At 38.4% G+C, this 13,914-nt stretch overlaps 1 protein-coding gene across 3 annotated transcripts in view; it reads left to right on the top strand.

The window, feature by feature from the left end:
• Window positions 1–13,914, top strand: part of LOC135698364 (kinase D-interacting substrate of 220 kDa-like) — an 83,156-nt gene that overhangs the window by 2,190 nt on the left and 67,052 nt on the right. The window contains exon 1 of one of the 3 annotated variants that reach the window (XM_065218283.1): window positions 5,103–5,923. The exons of the other annotated variants lie outside the window; for them this stretch is intronic. Coding sequence (XP_065074355.1) covers window positions 5,753–5,923 — 171 coding nt within the window. The 5' untranslated portion in view covers window positions 5,103–5,752. Of the gene's footprint in view, window positions 1–5,102; window positions 5,924–13,914 lie in introns of those variants that run through there. 3 annotated transcript variants of the gene reach the window in all.

Raw genomic sequence — 13,914 nt, forward strand, 5'->3', positions numbered from 1 at the left:
TTCCCATGACAACCGTAGAGATCCAGAGGTACCAGAGGTACTATCGGTCTCTACTAACAACGAGTGCCGAACCAACAATCCTTTTCCTCTCCGATGATCGTAAGGACGTATCCGGCGCCATTATTGACCATGAACCATATTGATTCACCGGATTTTGCACAATGAGAATTGATTTCTAATCCTAAGCCCCATTCATATGTTTCTTTGAGTCACCTGGAAAATCCAATGTGGTCCGCGTCCATGCTAAAGTGTCGAATTTTCCTAGAAACACCTTATGGCGCGTGCTCAAAACGTACAGAGAAACTTTGACGACAAATCGGAAGCTTCAAAGTAAACGCCGAAGTGGAACTGCCAACCGTCAGTTCCATGGAAAGGTCGTGAGGTTCATCAGAAGCAACCCAGGTATGTCCGAACGCGATTTGAGTATAAAGTCTGATGCCACCCATAGTACAGTGCAGCGAATTCGCTACCACGAAGGCTTACAGGCATACCATGCCAGTAGGCATACCATGCCAGTAGGCATCCAAATCGATCCCTCAAGCAGAATATCGTAGTCAGAATCCTTGCTCGAAAGCTGTATTACAACCTGCTGACCAGTGTTCACTCGACTGTAGACAGAACCATACCACTCTCAATGTGTGTCACGCGATCGTCTGTTTACTCGGCAGCAACCATTGTGTGGTCCTCCTCATTGTTCTTCATCAGCATCGTCGACTTTGGAAAGCAAACGTTTCGTGGTGAAGTTGTGAGTGATGACCACGTTTTGCGTCCATTACTATAATGGAAGCGCACTGACCCTCGTTGGCGAATCTGCCATACAAGTAAACCACTGGAAGCGGCTCCCGTTCTGGTAGAGCAGGCTTATTGAATAGCGGAAGATAAAATGTTTATTGTGTTGTAACTTTTGACTATAGTTTTAAGATGCATTGTATAGTGAAAAAGAATCCTCGGCTCTGTAAAGTTAATTCGGTTGAGCCTTATCAAATAAATTAATAAAAAAAAGAAAAAACATGCTGACCAAGTCTGGTGGGTGCATACTTATGGATGCTAAAACCTATGTAAAGGCCGACTTCGGACAGCTCCCAGAACTAACATTTACAAGGCGAAGGCTCGAGGAGGTGTTCCTAGCAGATTCAAATTTGTTTTTGCTGATAAATTGTCACGCAAATATATGTTCTGGCAAGGATTTTACAGCTGCGGCCTGAAGACAAAGGTTTTCGTCACTGCCCTTCATCCAGTCACATGATGGTCCGGTGACATTTTGGCCGGATCTTGCGAGTTGGCACTACAGCTGGGAAGTACAACAATGGTACAATGACAACGGAATCCAGCTTGTCCCAATTGTCCCAGTTCAGGCCTATTGAAAACTACCTGGCAATTATAAAGAGTAAACTGAAGGTAAAAGGTACAGTCATCAAAATGTTTTTCTTACAATATAAGGAATAGTATGCACTTGAGTGAAAACCGTTTTCAAATCCGTTATTTGAAATCCGAAATAGATGTTGTTCCATTACTAAGTGGGCCATGCTTTACACTTAAATTTTTATAAAATATCAGAAAAAAATCAGATTTTATTTTGAATTTTAATTTCATTTGTCAATGTTTTTACGTGCAAAAAAAAAGTTTTCGACGGTAAGATTCGCGTAAAAAATGTTCATAAACACGGATAAGGACGAAATATAGGTGTTTTTTTCGATGTGTATTAACTAGAATTGGAAATAGACACATACACTCAGGTCTTTTTTTACACGGAGGATACGTACCGTGTAAAAAAAACCTACGAGATATTGATTTTTCGCATGCTTAAATGTTTTTAAAAAATCGGATTTTGATGCCATTTGTAATTAAAGCATGATATGGTCCATATAGACATATTTTAAAAAATTCTGTATTTACACCAAAAATTGTGATTTTTTTTAGTATGCCATTCGATTACCTATAGCTTGAAACGGATAATGTGATTAGAATCAAGTCGATAGGTTGTATCGTAGTCGAGAAATCGTTTAAAACGTACCGTGTAAATCGTGGAAAACCGTGTGAAAAAAAACCGTGCTTTCTAACACCCCAATGGGTCTGGGTTCAATCCCAGTCGAGGTCGGTGGGATTTTTCTGAGGCATAAAAATCTCTGGTCACGTCTTCCTTCGGAAGGGAAGTAAAGCCGTTGGTCCCGGCCCATGTGTGTTGTTGTGAATGGGTGCGATATCCTACGCAGGTGTGGAAGCTGCCTTCCTGCACATTCGGTTGCCGTCAATGGATGGCAATCGATGTCCGTCGGTGATTGGCACTAGATTGCGGAACAGAGACCGACGTTAAATAAAGAAAAAAAAAGTTATCGAATATCTTTAAAATAGTGTTAATATTAAAACACATTAAATTTAAATTGCCCAAAGTTGTTATTTTCGAGATACTCGTAGGTTAAAATTCACTTATCGCATATTTTAAGAAATTTTCGCTCTTTTGATATATTTTTTTGATAATTTTGATTTTTTATGTAAAAAAAATTATAATTTTTTACAGTGTATATTTTTTCTTGAAAGACACAATACTTGTCCGCAACTTCTTCGAAGACACCATCTCAATCAAACAAATCGTTCGCAAGATATATGTTTTTCTATTGATGCGTATCATTTTTGCATAAGCCCTTTTCAAGTGTTAGTCGTGTACAAAACATGGCATGTTGGGCAATAACAAACAACTGTGCAAAGTTTCAACATAATCGTAGAAGGTCGATCAAAAAATTAAAAAAAAAATCGTCATTTGAAATGGAACAGCTGAGGTCAAGAAAGGAATGAATAGGAATTTGTTGACGTGACACTCGCTTCGATGGGAACCGACAAGTCCTCTGCACTTCCACGAGGAATCACTGGGTTTGCATGAGGGTTCGTTTTGGTTAACGATAAGCTGAATTGATGTCCTAACGATCATATAACGCGAAGAAGCTTGGGATTGAACCCACGGTCTTCTACTCAGTAAGCAAACACGTTTGCCACTAGTCAAACGAGCTCCTTCTTAATCATCGAGTTGCTGTTATTACCATGTAGTCATATTAACAAATAAAACTCATTCTATGCAGCGATTCGACGATGACCTCCCAGCTGGCGCTATTGAATGTGTTCTTGACGTCGATCGTTATTGTGATGGTCACTGCGCAATATCGATCTCCTCCCCGCTTCTGTTTGGACGCGACTCTCTCGACCACTGTCCGAAATAAAACAACTATTGATTTCCCTTTGCGGAGACCAAACTTCCACTTCTACAATCTGTGCGGACTCTCCATGCATTTCGTCATCTGTTTAGGATGATCTTCTGCAAGAGCTTTCCGAGTGTATCATATAGTCTTAAACGATGTTGGATCCTCCGCTGGTTTTCGTGGCTTCGGCAGCTACACTAGCGTCTGTATCTTCCATCTGTTAGGGAAGTGACCCTCTTCTAAGCATTTCTGCAGCACCATCCTGAACATGTTCGGGGACGCCTGGATCGCCGCTTTCAAAACCACGTCGGGGATTTGATCCGGACCGGGAGCTTTCTTCACCTTCAATCTTTTCGCCACTGCTACGAGTTCCTCGTTGGTGACTTCGACGTTCTCTTCCTCCCTTCTAGTAGGTGGCGATGACTTCTTGAATCTCCCATTTGTTTACAAAGTATGAGCTGTCAGTAGGGACCAGTAATCGCGGGCCCGAAGCGGTGTTAGCTCATTTCGTCACGGCAAGGAAAACAAGGTAGGGTTACCACCTAGCTGTGTAATCTGCATTAAAAATGCATCCCAAGTCCGTCGGTGGTAGGCTTAAGTCAATGTCCTTTATATAAGGTGTGGGCCAAAGCGCTTATTGATGTTACTTAAATGTGCGAATGTTTAGTTGTGTCCGTATGTTTATATTTTTACACGAAACAGCTGTTGGCAGCGACGTAATTCTACCTGTTCGCAGTATGGAATATCCCGACCAACCGTTCGTGAAACTTCTTCAAAGTTCTTTATACAGAAATAAAGATTTATGTCGGCAATTCTTTACTTTACATTTTCTATGATTTCGATGTACACATTTAAAAATCTTTATTGATCGATGCTTACATTTAAGATTATTTCTTCATCGGTCATATGATAGTAATCTATAAAGGTGCCATACTAAATTTCTTTTAATTTCGATATGTCACATGGACTTTAGTGTTCTTTACAAATATTCATCAATAAATATTTAAATACTGATATCATCGTAACTTTTAACATTGACAAAAAACAACAAAGATTACCATCGATGCACATTTATAATCTCCTTGTTATCGATTTGCATCGCTGGTTAAAGAGAGTTCGAGGCACACCAGGTGACAGATGGCAATGTTTATATTATTTATCGACATATTCGGCATTTCATCGGAAGAAGCAATCTGCCGGTAAATGAACGAGAAGACCGATGGCCGCGACGCAGCAAATGTTTGCCATTGTAGTTCTTCAAGTTTACGCCTATATATTTAATAACCCGTGATAGCATGCGTGGTGGGATTCTCGGCATTTGGAACCCAATGAGGATACCTTTTTGACCTCTATTACACCTAGATGGCGGACTGGTTGATGGTTATATAAATATTGAATTCATGTATGAACAGATTTACAGAAATTTCAATAAACCACATACTAGAGTGTGTTCGCCTGTCGTTGATAAGCTCAACAGCAGCCGTGGACCCGAGGATTAGCAACCAACAACGAAATGCTTACATTTTATCGAAAAATTGTTTTCAACAAAGTTACAGGTGTGAAAATTTACTACAAGTACAGCTATCGATTTTTACAGCAGAATATTAGGGTTAATTATTATATAGATATGAATACAAAATTTGGTTTTCCCATAGTAATTTCCATACAAACTTCAAATGGTTTGTAACATGTCAGTTTCTTACTAAATGACTTCAAATTTCGGAAGGCTAATCAGGAACCAAATTGGAACCGTTTGAACACTGTGGAGCGAAAATTTCAAATTTTGCATCAGTCTATTACTTGGCATATCCTAAAGTTTCTAAGCATTCAAAACGTTTCGAATATATTTTACCTTGTACTAAAATTTCGTACCGTACTTAAATGTCAAAACGCTACTTGAACTATTGATTGTGTCATTCCAGTTACCAAAGGGTTACTCAGGAAAGAGAAACAGAGATGCGATGAGTGTTTGAGTTACTTCATTACTCGGGTAGGAACGTGTTCATTTCATTTTGATTTTAATCACAATATAAATACAGCAACAATATACCATGTAAATATTCGAGGCTACTAGGCATGCTCTATCTCTTTTCTTGAGCTAAAAAAACACTAAGTAATGTCCGTTCCACATGTGCACATCAATCTTTCGATGCCAGCAAAACCGTGAACTTTTGTTTATAGTGGCGTAAATTTGTATAGCTCAGACTGATAAGTCCTTCGTTTCCGAACTACTTGCTCCACACCTATCATGGCACAACTCGAAGACAGTATGTGGGATAGAGAAGGAACGAGTTGATGCATCTAGATCAGGATTTGAGTAACTCTTTTTTTTTTAGCTGCTAGCATCTTCTCTAGTCTAACCGAATCATTTTACTCGTGCGCACACTTTCTGGAGCGGTCCGTTTTCCATTTGAGTTATTTATTTTTGTTTCGCTTCTAAGTTTTAATCAGTGATACTAATAATGAAAAAATAATGCATTGATTATTCAAAGTGACATACTGGTGTAGTTTTACTCTTTGCTAGTAATGGAATTTTACAAGTGAAGAATTTCAACGTCGTAATGGAAAACCGTCCCTTTATAAAGGACCGGACTTTGTCCGAACTGTCGCCACTGACACAGCCATCGAGCAGCTCCAACATCCAGCGGAACAATTCTTATGGCAGTTTTATATCATATGTTGGGCATTTGCGGAACTCTTTACTGAGGCCGTCCACTTCATCGTCAACTCAGGTACCACACATTATCAGAGCAAATAGCAATTACTCACTTTTAGAATATAAACAACGTCGAATCTAAGTAAATAGGTATGATAAATTTAATTGGTCTTGCCTCTTATGATTAAAGTCATAAGTATTAATAATTTTAGTTAGTTGATGTACTTAAATCAGTGCGTTTGATTTTCGTATTTTGAATATTGAGCGCATTGCAGTTGGTTTATTTAAGGCCTATAAGCTTTGAAGATTTTTAGTGACATGGGATTTGCCTAGCGCTGAGTCACAGATGGTTGACACTTCCACGTTATGGAAAATTACTTAAGATAAGCATGAATTTTTGAAGATGGCATGCATTGATAATAGCGTTTCTACGATCGTTAGGGCCTCTAGTCAGTAAAGGGGTACGGTATTACCAAGCCGGGGGTGGCGGGTTCGATTGCCGGTTCGCAGGAAATTTTCTCGGTTTCCCTGGGCATAGAGTATCATTGTGCTTGCCAAACAATATACAAATTCATGCATTAGTTGGCATAGAAAGCAATCAATTAGTAACGGTTAAAGTGCATCTAGATGAGAGAGTTGAGATCCAGCAAAACTCTCGCTATAGAAGCGTAAAAAGCCAAGAATACGAAGACGATCGTTAGCAGTAACACCCGTTGTAATCATATTACGACAGTTCATTGCATAGAGATTGCTAAAGTGTGATTGTGTCAGTGATTTGTTTTCATCAAGAAAAAAATTGCCTATGAAATTTGTTTCCTGATGATAACATTTTGCGTATATGTATACGCGACGTAGTGTGCATATGATCGACGTCAGCAATCTCCATAGTTGAGATACACAGTTACAGCTACAGTTAGATATGTACACTGATAACGAAACGACAAAAAAAAAATCGTGAGTATATTTTATTGTTATTTGCTACTTCTGTTTGTATAACTTTCAGTGATGACGCTTATTCATTAAAACACTGCATCCCGAACTGCATTAAAATCCGAAGACTTCGAGCTACGATCTTTAATCTTGTCTTCGGATCTGTTCTGGAAATATTCAGAATATTAGTAAGTAGATTTTAAATTTCATTAGTATAGGGTACATGTCCCCAACCTAGGTCAAATAAACAGCCTTCAATTATGATTTTAATCATATCTCATCAAATAATTGACCTGCAGACAATACGCTTATCATTTCCGTAACAATTCGACACGATAAACAGTTACTAAACTTACCACTATCACATGAAAACATTTCAGAAACATAGATTTAATATCGGCCTACTGTCCCCATCTTAGGCCGAACAATGGCTGTAACTTCGGCCCCTCGTCCTTCATCCTTGAAATGACATTGAAAAAAGGACAAAGATTATATCATTATTGTTTTCCACTTCTGACATAGCGTTATCATTCGGTTCGTTGATCGCTTGTCATTTTGTAATTTGGAGATATTTTGGATTCCTCGTACACAACACGATTATCTTAATTTTAGTAGTAATTTCACTTATTAAATTGAACAAAAAGCGTTCTAAAAACCGAAAACTTTGTTCCTCCTCCAGCAAGCGCAGCATTGCGATAGAAAATGGCGGTGTAAAGCGTAGGCAAAAATCGAACGATTTTTTTTTATCTAGTTCGTTAATTTGGAAGGCTCAATCGCGTTAGCTTAACGGAGCCAAAAAATTCCCTTATTTCTATGTCTAGTAGGAGTTGGGCCGAATACTCGCGGCTTACCCGAGGTTAGAGGGGTACATTGCTGAAGGATAGGATCAGGGGAGGAGCTTGGGGTGAAGTTTCTGAACGAATTGCACATAAACTTTTCATTAGAATAGCACAAGATATGTATTCAATTCGTCTCATTACTAAGAGATTCGTTTTTGGCTCACAGTTTTAAATGAATAGTTAGTGAGCTTTTTGTGTCATTAAAATTTGGAATTATTGCTGAAAAAATATTTGTTTGCTATAGATAGGCCGAAGTGAGGAGTAAGTTCCGGGGCTGAAGTTCGACCCGTAATTTTCCTTGAGGTTTGCGTTTTTTTTCTTGATTTGTTTTCCGTGCTGAGCACCAATGCTACCGACACCAGGAAGGCAGTTCTCACATCTGGACTGGACCCTACCTATCGACCCATCAACTCATGAACCGGGTACCAACGGCTTTACTTCCCTTCGGAAGTGGTGGCGTGATCATAGATGTTATGCCTCAGAACATCCCGGCGGCGCCGTCTGCGATTGAACCCAGGCCTGCTGGGGTGAGAGATAATCCCGCTTAACACTACACCACCAGCGCCGCTGAGTTTTAGTTTTTATAACAGTTTTATTCCCGATATAATTCCACCATTTTTTTTTCCTTTATTTAACGTCGGTCTATGTTTCGCAATTGCCAATCACCGACGGACATCGATTGCCATCCATTGAAGGCAATCGAATGTGCAGGGATGTAGCTTCTACAACTGGGTAGTATATCGCACCCATTCAAAACATAATGGGCCGGGACCAACGGCTTTACTTCCCTTCCGAAGGAAGACGTGACCAGAGATTTATATGCCTCAGAAAAATCCCACCGACCTCGGCTGGGATTGAACTCCCATTGGGGTGATAAAGCAGTCACGCTTACCACTACACCACCAGCGCCGGCAATTTCACCATAACGCCAAAGGCCCAAATGTTGATCGATTCTCTTCATCAACTTTCTCATTTCAAGCTAAACACTGCATTAGGTCCTAAGTAACGATTCTCTTCGTCGACTTTCGCTTTCGTTAATAACGTTAATAACTAATTGGATGCTAGATAAAAGTTTCTTTTATCGATCTGTGTGCTAAAAATACCTGGAAATGTCTTTACACGGCCGTGGGGATACAAAGAGAAAGTCGACGAAGAGAATCTGTCAATGTTACTTAGGACCTAATGCAATGTTCAGCTTGATTTGTTAAATTATTCTAGCCGAGTAGGATATATGGACTGTATCTAACCTAATGTAACTTCAAACTTTCAAAAAATAGAATAAAGGCAAAACCTTTGTGAAAATTCACAAATCCTCAGCCTCATTTTAAGTTTGTATAGTTTTGATTTTCACTGTATAATCGTGCGATAGATTTCGGCAAAATCTGCACAGTTATTAAATGGTATTTGTGTATAATTGGACACAATGACTAATTTCACATAAACTAAGGCTTGTTTTGGAACACCCAACCTTCTGTTTTGAAAGTTCACTTGACAATTTTGTGTAGTCTGGAACAGTTGTATAGATTGATGTCTATAGATTGTTGATCATCAATGTTGTTTTTGTAAATCCTACGGAAAATAAATCAGGCTTAATATACCGATGCAAAAAAGGTACCTAAATGGTTTAAAAGTCCTTTTTCGCGCTGTTAATCAATAGCACTAGGAATAGTGGGTTTATGTGCTGAAAAATCTCGACAATACACGGCGATATTGACAAAACAGCTTTAGTCGCGTATTCGAGCTGAAAGTCATCTTTAAGGCAAAATATGTCATTTGTCACTGATGATCATCCCAGACAACCCAGAAGCCGTATAATTATGTACAGACAGTATCGTAAATTGCTACAGTTTAAGTCAACACATCAGTGGCGCCTGTGATGTAGTGGTAAGCGTGATTACCTCTCACTCAGCAGTCCTGGGTTCAATCCCAGTCGGCGCCGCCGGGATGTTCTGAGGCATAACATCTCTGATCACGTCTTCCTTCGGAAGGGAAGTAAAGCAGTTGGTCCCCGGTTCATGAGTTCATGGGTCGATAGGTATATAATAATGTAATGTAATGTCGACATAGTATATAATAATGTAATACATTGACATTACACAAATTAAATCGGATTTCATAATAATCCTTTCAAATTGAATTTGTTATTACACATTAAATCGTATATGATGTCAAATCAACTTGTTCAAAGCGAAATTAAAATGTGCACGTATATGGCCTCCACGTTTGTACTTATAAGCAATTTTTTGCATTTATAACGATTTGCTTGTTATGTATATCTTTGACACAACTTAGAATATACGTGCATTATGCATTAGCGAAATTTGTAACGAAACTAAATGAATTAAGCAAAACAATTCCAATGAGAACAAGAATCTGGCGTAACTGGACATCATCCTATTCGAGATTTGGCTGCCTGGATAACTATAATGTGACACACGATGCACGGAATTACACTTTTTGTTACTAAGGTCTGTATCCACATTAATCCGGACACATTCAAATTACTGTAAAATTTGAAATATTGCACGTAGGAGTGAGTCTGGAAGTCATTGATGAAAAAGACTATGATTGGTGTTTACATTCCATGTTTAGTGTTCAAGATTACCACGACGAATGAAAAACCTGGGGAGGGACGTGCTGTCAAATTAGCCTACTGATCATTCTTGTATGAAATTGGTTCCAAACGTAAACAAACCCTGTAGGTTTCTTATGGCTTGTTTACGTTTGGAACCAGTTATGCGAGGTAGGCGACGATTGTTCGTATTTGACAGCCACCTCCCCCTCTTGTGAAAAACACGTGCGCGATCGGATTTTGTACGAACGTAATGCAAATCCTGACTTATCAATACGGGCATTGAAAAAATTGGATTTACCTAAATCCACTGTTCACGGTGTGCTCAAATCATTTTCGGAACGTTTGACGGTCGAGAGGAAACCGAGAAGTGATAAAACATTGGTCGTGCTGATGTTGTCTCCTGTGATGGACCAAACGGTGAAGAGGATGTTGAAGGAAAACCCGAATCTCTCTGTTCAAACGGTGGCTCGTAAAATAGGAATGTCACCTGGTTTTATCCAAAATTAAAAACAGCGTTTGGGGCTGAAGTCGTATAAGTTACAAATCGTAACGACATACAAAATTTGACACCAAAGTCACGGGCTCGACGTTTGTTCTGCGAATATTTGACGAAGTTTTCATGCGTTGTTATGGACGATGAAACTTATGTCCTGGAGGATATAAAGCAGCTTTCAGGGCTGGTTTTCTGTTCTTCTATGGCTAAAAATGCTACAGCTGAATATTTAAGGACGAAGAAGGCATCGAAGTTTCTCAAAAAATACCTTTTTTGGCAAGCAATTCGCACGTGTGGCCGAAAGAGTAAACCTTTCGTCACTACAGGCACAATCAACAAGGAGATTTACCATAATGAGTGCCTGCAGAAGCGATTGCTAGCCTTCATGAAAAGCCACAAAGAAAACCGTTTGCTCTGGTCCGATTTGGCATCATGCCATTATGCTAAAACTGTCATGGAGTGGTACGAAGCAAATCAAGTGAATATTGTACCAAAAACCGCAAATCCGCCAAATTGTCCAGAGTTACGTCCAATCGAGAGATATTGGGCTCTGATGAAGCGGAAGCTTTCTGGAAAGAATCAAGGAATCAAAGATATTAAACACATCCAACAAATTTGGACAAAGATGGCCACCACGGTATCTGAGGAGTCTGTACAAACCAGTTAAGGCCAAAGTTCGAAAATTTTATGCAAATTCCGATTAACTTTGTTTTGAATTTGTGAATTTTTAAATCATATCCCATGAATCTGAAAGAAACTTCAATAGAAATATAATGCGAAATTTGTGTTTTACTTAAGTTTTAATGTGACCGGATAATTGTGAACACAGACCTTAAGTGAATGTTTGTCATTTTCGAACAAATGAATGAGATTTTGACGAAGTTTTTTTTAGAATCAATCTTTCCAGTGACAATGTAAATAATTATACTGTCTCATAATTATCTCAGCACTTAATAGTGATGACATCTTAAGCAAAATTGCTGCATCTTTTAAAGATATAATTTTTGGGATTAATCCCCCCTAAATGTGAGATGCATAATTTTTTTTTCACAATGTCGAGATAGAGGTTTAATGCCTTCGGCCAAAATTGTAGCAAACATTGTTTCAATCAAATCGCATATCGCACTGTTTTTAATTTAGAGATCTTTTTTTAATGGACCCCAAAAACAGTTTGTATAGCAAAATGTATTTATTCTTAGCTTCTACATCTTTACAATGTTGTACAAGTTGTTTTTTGACTTAAAATGCACAACTTCCTTCAAGAGTTGTTGTAAATTTGCTAGTTTTTCCATCATATTTTCGACGTACCGTGCCGATTCAAATTTCGGACACTTAAACTCGAATTTCGGACACTTTTAAAAGTTGATTATCTCGGTCGAATATGATCCACATGTCTTGTAAATTTTAAATTTTTTTGACTAGTGCCCTCCACGATCATCTAACATTATTACTTTGTTTCTAACTGGATGTAATATTTAATTAAAAATGAAAGTGTCCGAAATTTGAATCGTCCGAAATTTGAATCGGAACGGTATGTATTTTTCTCAGGTACAGAACTGCAACTGTGGTTAGCTGCATCTAAAGGTACATGTATCTGAAAGAACTTTCATATCAATCGGTCAGCACTCATGTTTATTTCAGTTACCATAGGGACGTAATTTGTGATTCAAATTGTCTCATTATTTATGAACGGCCGTTATATTTGAAATGATGTTTCACATTCATCTAGTCATGTCCGATTTTCATTCAATTCGATAAAAGAACCAAAAAGTAAAATATTTTTAACCGATTTTATCATGCCGATATAAGCATTAATTTCTCCAGAGAATCCTCACCCATAGTTTCAAACGTGTTCAGCACTCTCATTTGTGGAAAAATGACAGCACAGCGAACAAAAAATAATCGATTAGTTGTTAATCGGGTAATTTAAAAATGGGACATCTCTGGTCTCGCAAAATTACAACTCTACCGAAGGGGCAGCATAATCATAAAAACACCGTGCATACGGGGGGTGTTCATTGGATGAAAGGGACACTAAAATAGAGTGTTATTCTTCCAACTTAGTATTCTTCTTTGTTCATATGGTAGTAAGTTTGTCTGTACACAACCGTCTGCTGGAGAGTTGACCGCTTAACAAATATTCATGTCTTTATCCTATTTTCAAGATACGTTCACTAAAAAAAGTCCAAACAACTTTACTATGATCAACCCATTTCTATGAGTAAATTTGATATTGAACCCCGTTTGAATAGCTTAAATTATGATTAAACGGCACTCATTTAAGTTTTGTTTAACTGGTACCCAGGTACGGTCCGGGTCAACAGGCAGCTGCTGTTAATAGAAGCAAAATAATAAACATTACTGAGCACGCAAAAGACGACGTTACTCTACCACAGCATTCCATACTTGATTGTGACGTCATAGTCAACAGCTCTTTCGTGTAGAAAGATAAACATTGCTATGGAATCCGACCACCACTAAACATTTCCCTAATACCGATATGGCTGGTGGCCCAGAGCTTATATAAAGGACATTGGCGCCGTTGGGCACCTATGTAGGAGGTACCAGTTAAACAAAGCGAGCGCCGTTTAAATGCAATTTTAGGTATTCAAACTAACGGGGTGCAACGCTAGTATTCGATGAATTAGCTTATAATAAATTCTTATCTCGATCTGTCGGGAGTCGTCTTCAATAATTTTATATCTTTATTAAGGAGACTTTCAGCCCTGGGCTGGTTCATCTCCGCAAAATAAAAATATAGTTTCAAGTGGCAGAGTTTGTGCGGTTGGTGAAAGCTAAGTGTTTTGTTATACAAATTTCACTGAAATTTCCAGTGTTAGGAGTGTAGCTAGCCGCAGATTGGATGATATGATTTTTTACATGTGTTAGAACACCAAAGCGATCATAATCTAATTTACACATTCATTTGACGTTACGCCAATCAGCTTGGTTCGTTACAGCTAGTTTTTAATTTTGAGTGTCCCTCACTTTCTTAATTGATGTGGAGCACATCACACACAACTAGTATACGATTTTCTTGTTGTGTTATTCGACCTGAGGATGGGAACATCGGGTACATTTTCCATTTCGAACAGTTTTTTATCCTGTGATTTATGAATTCGATACTCTGAAGAATTCGGTTATAATTATTTTATTAATTATTAAAATCTGGTCCTCAAAATTAAACTTTGACCAAAACGATACTATATACATTCAGGAATACAAGGGTC

Source organism: Ochlerotatus camptorhynchus, unplaced genomic scaffold, assembly GCF_037179485.1.
Source record: "Ochlerotatus camptorhynchus isolate MF236.1 unplaced genomic scaffold, CSIRO-AGI_Acam_v1.1 ptg000085l, whole genome shotgun sequence".
In the NCBI taxonomy this organism is placed as follows: domain Eukaryota; kingdom Metazoa; phylum Arthropoda; class Insecta; order Diptera; family Culicidae; genus Ochlerotatus; species Ochlerotatus camptorhynchus.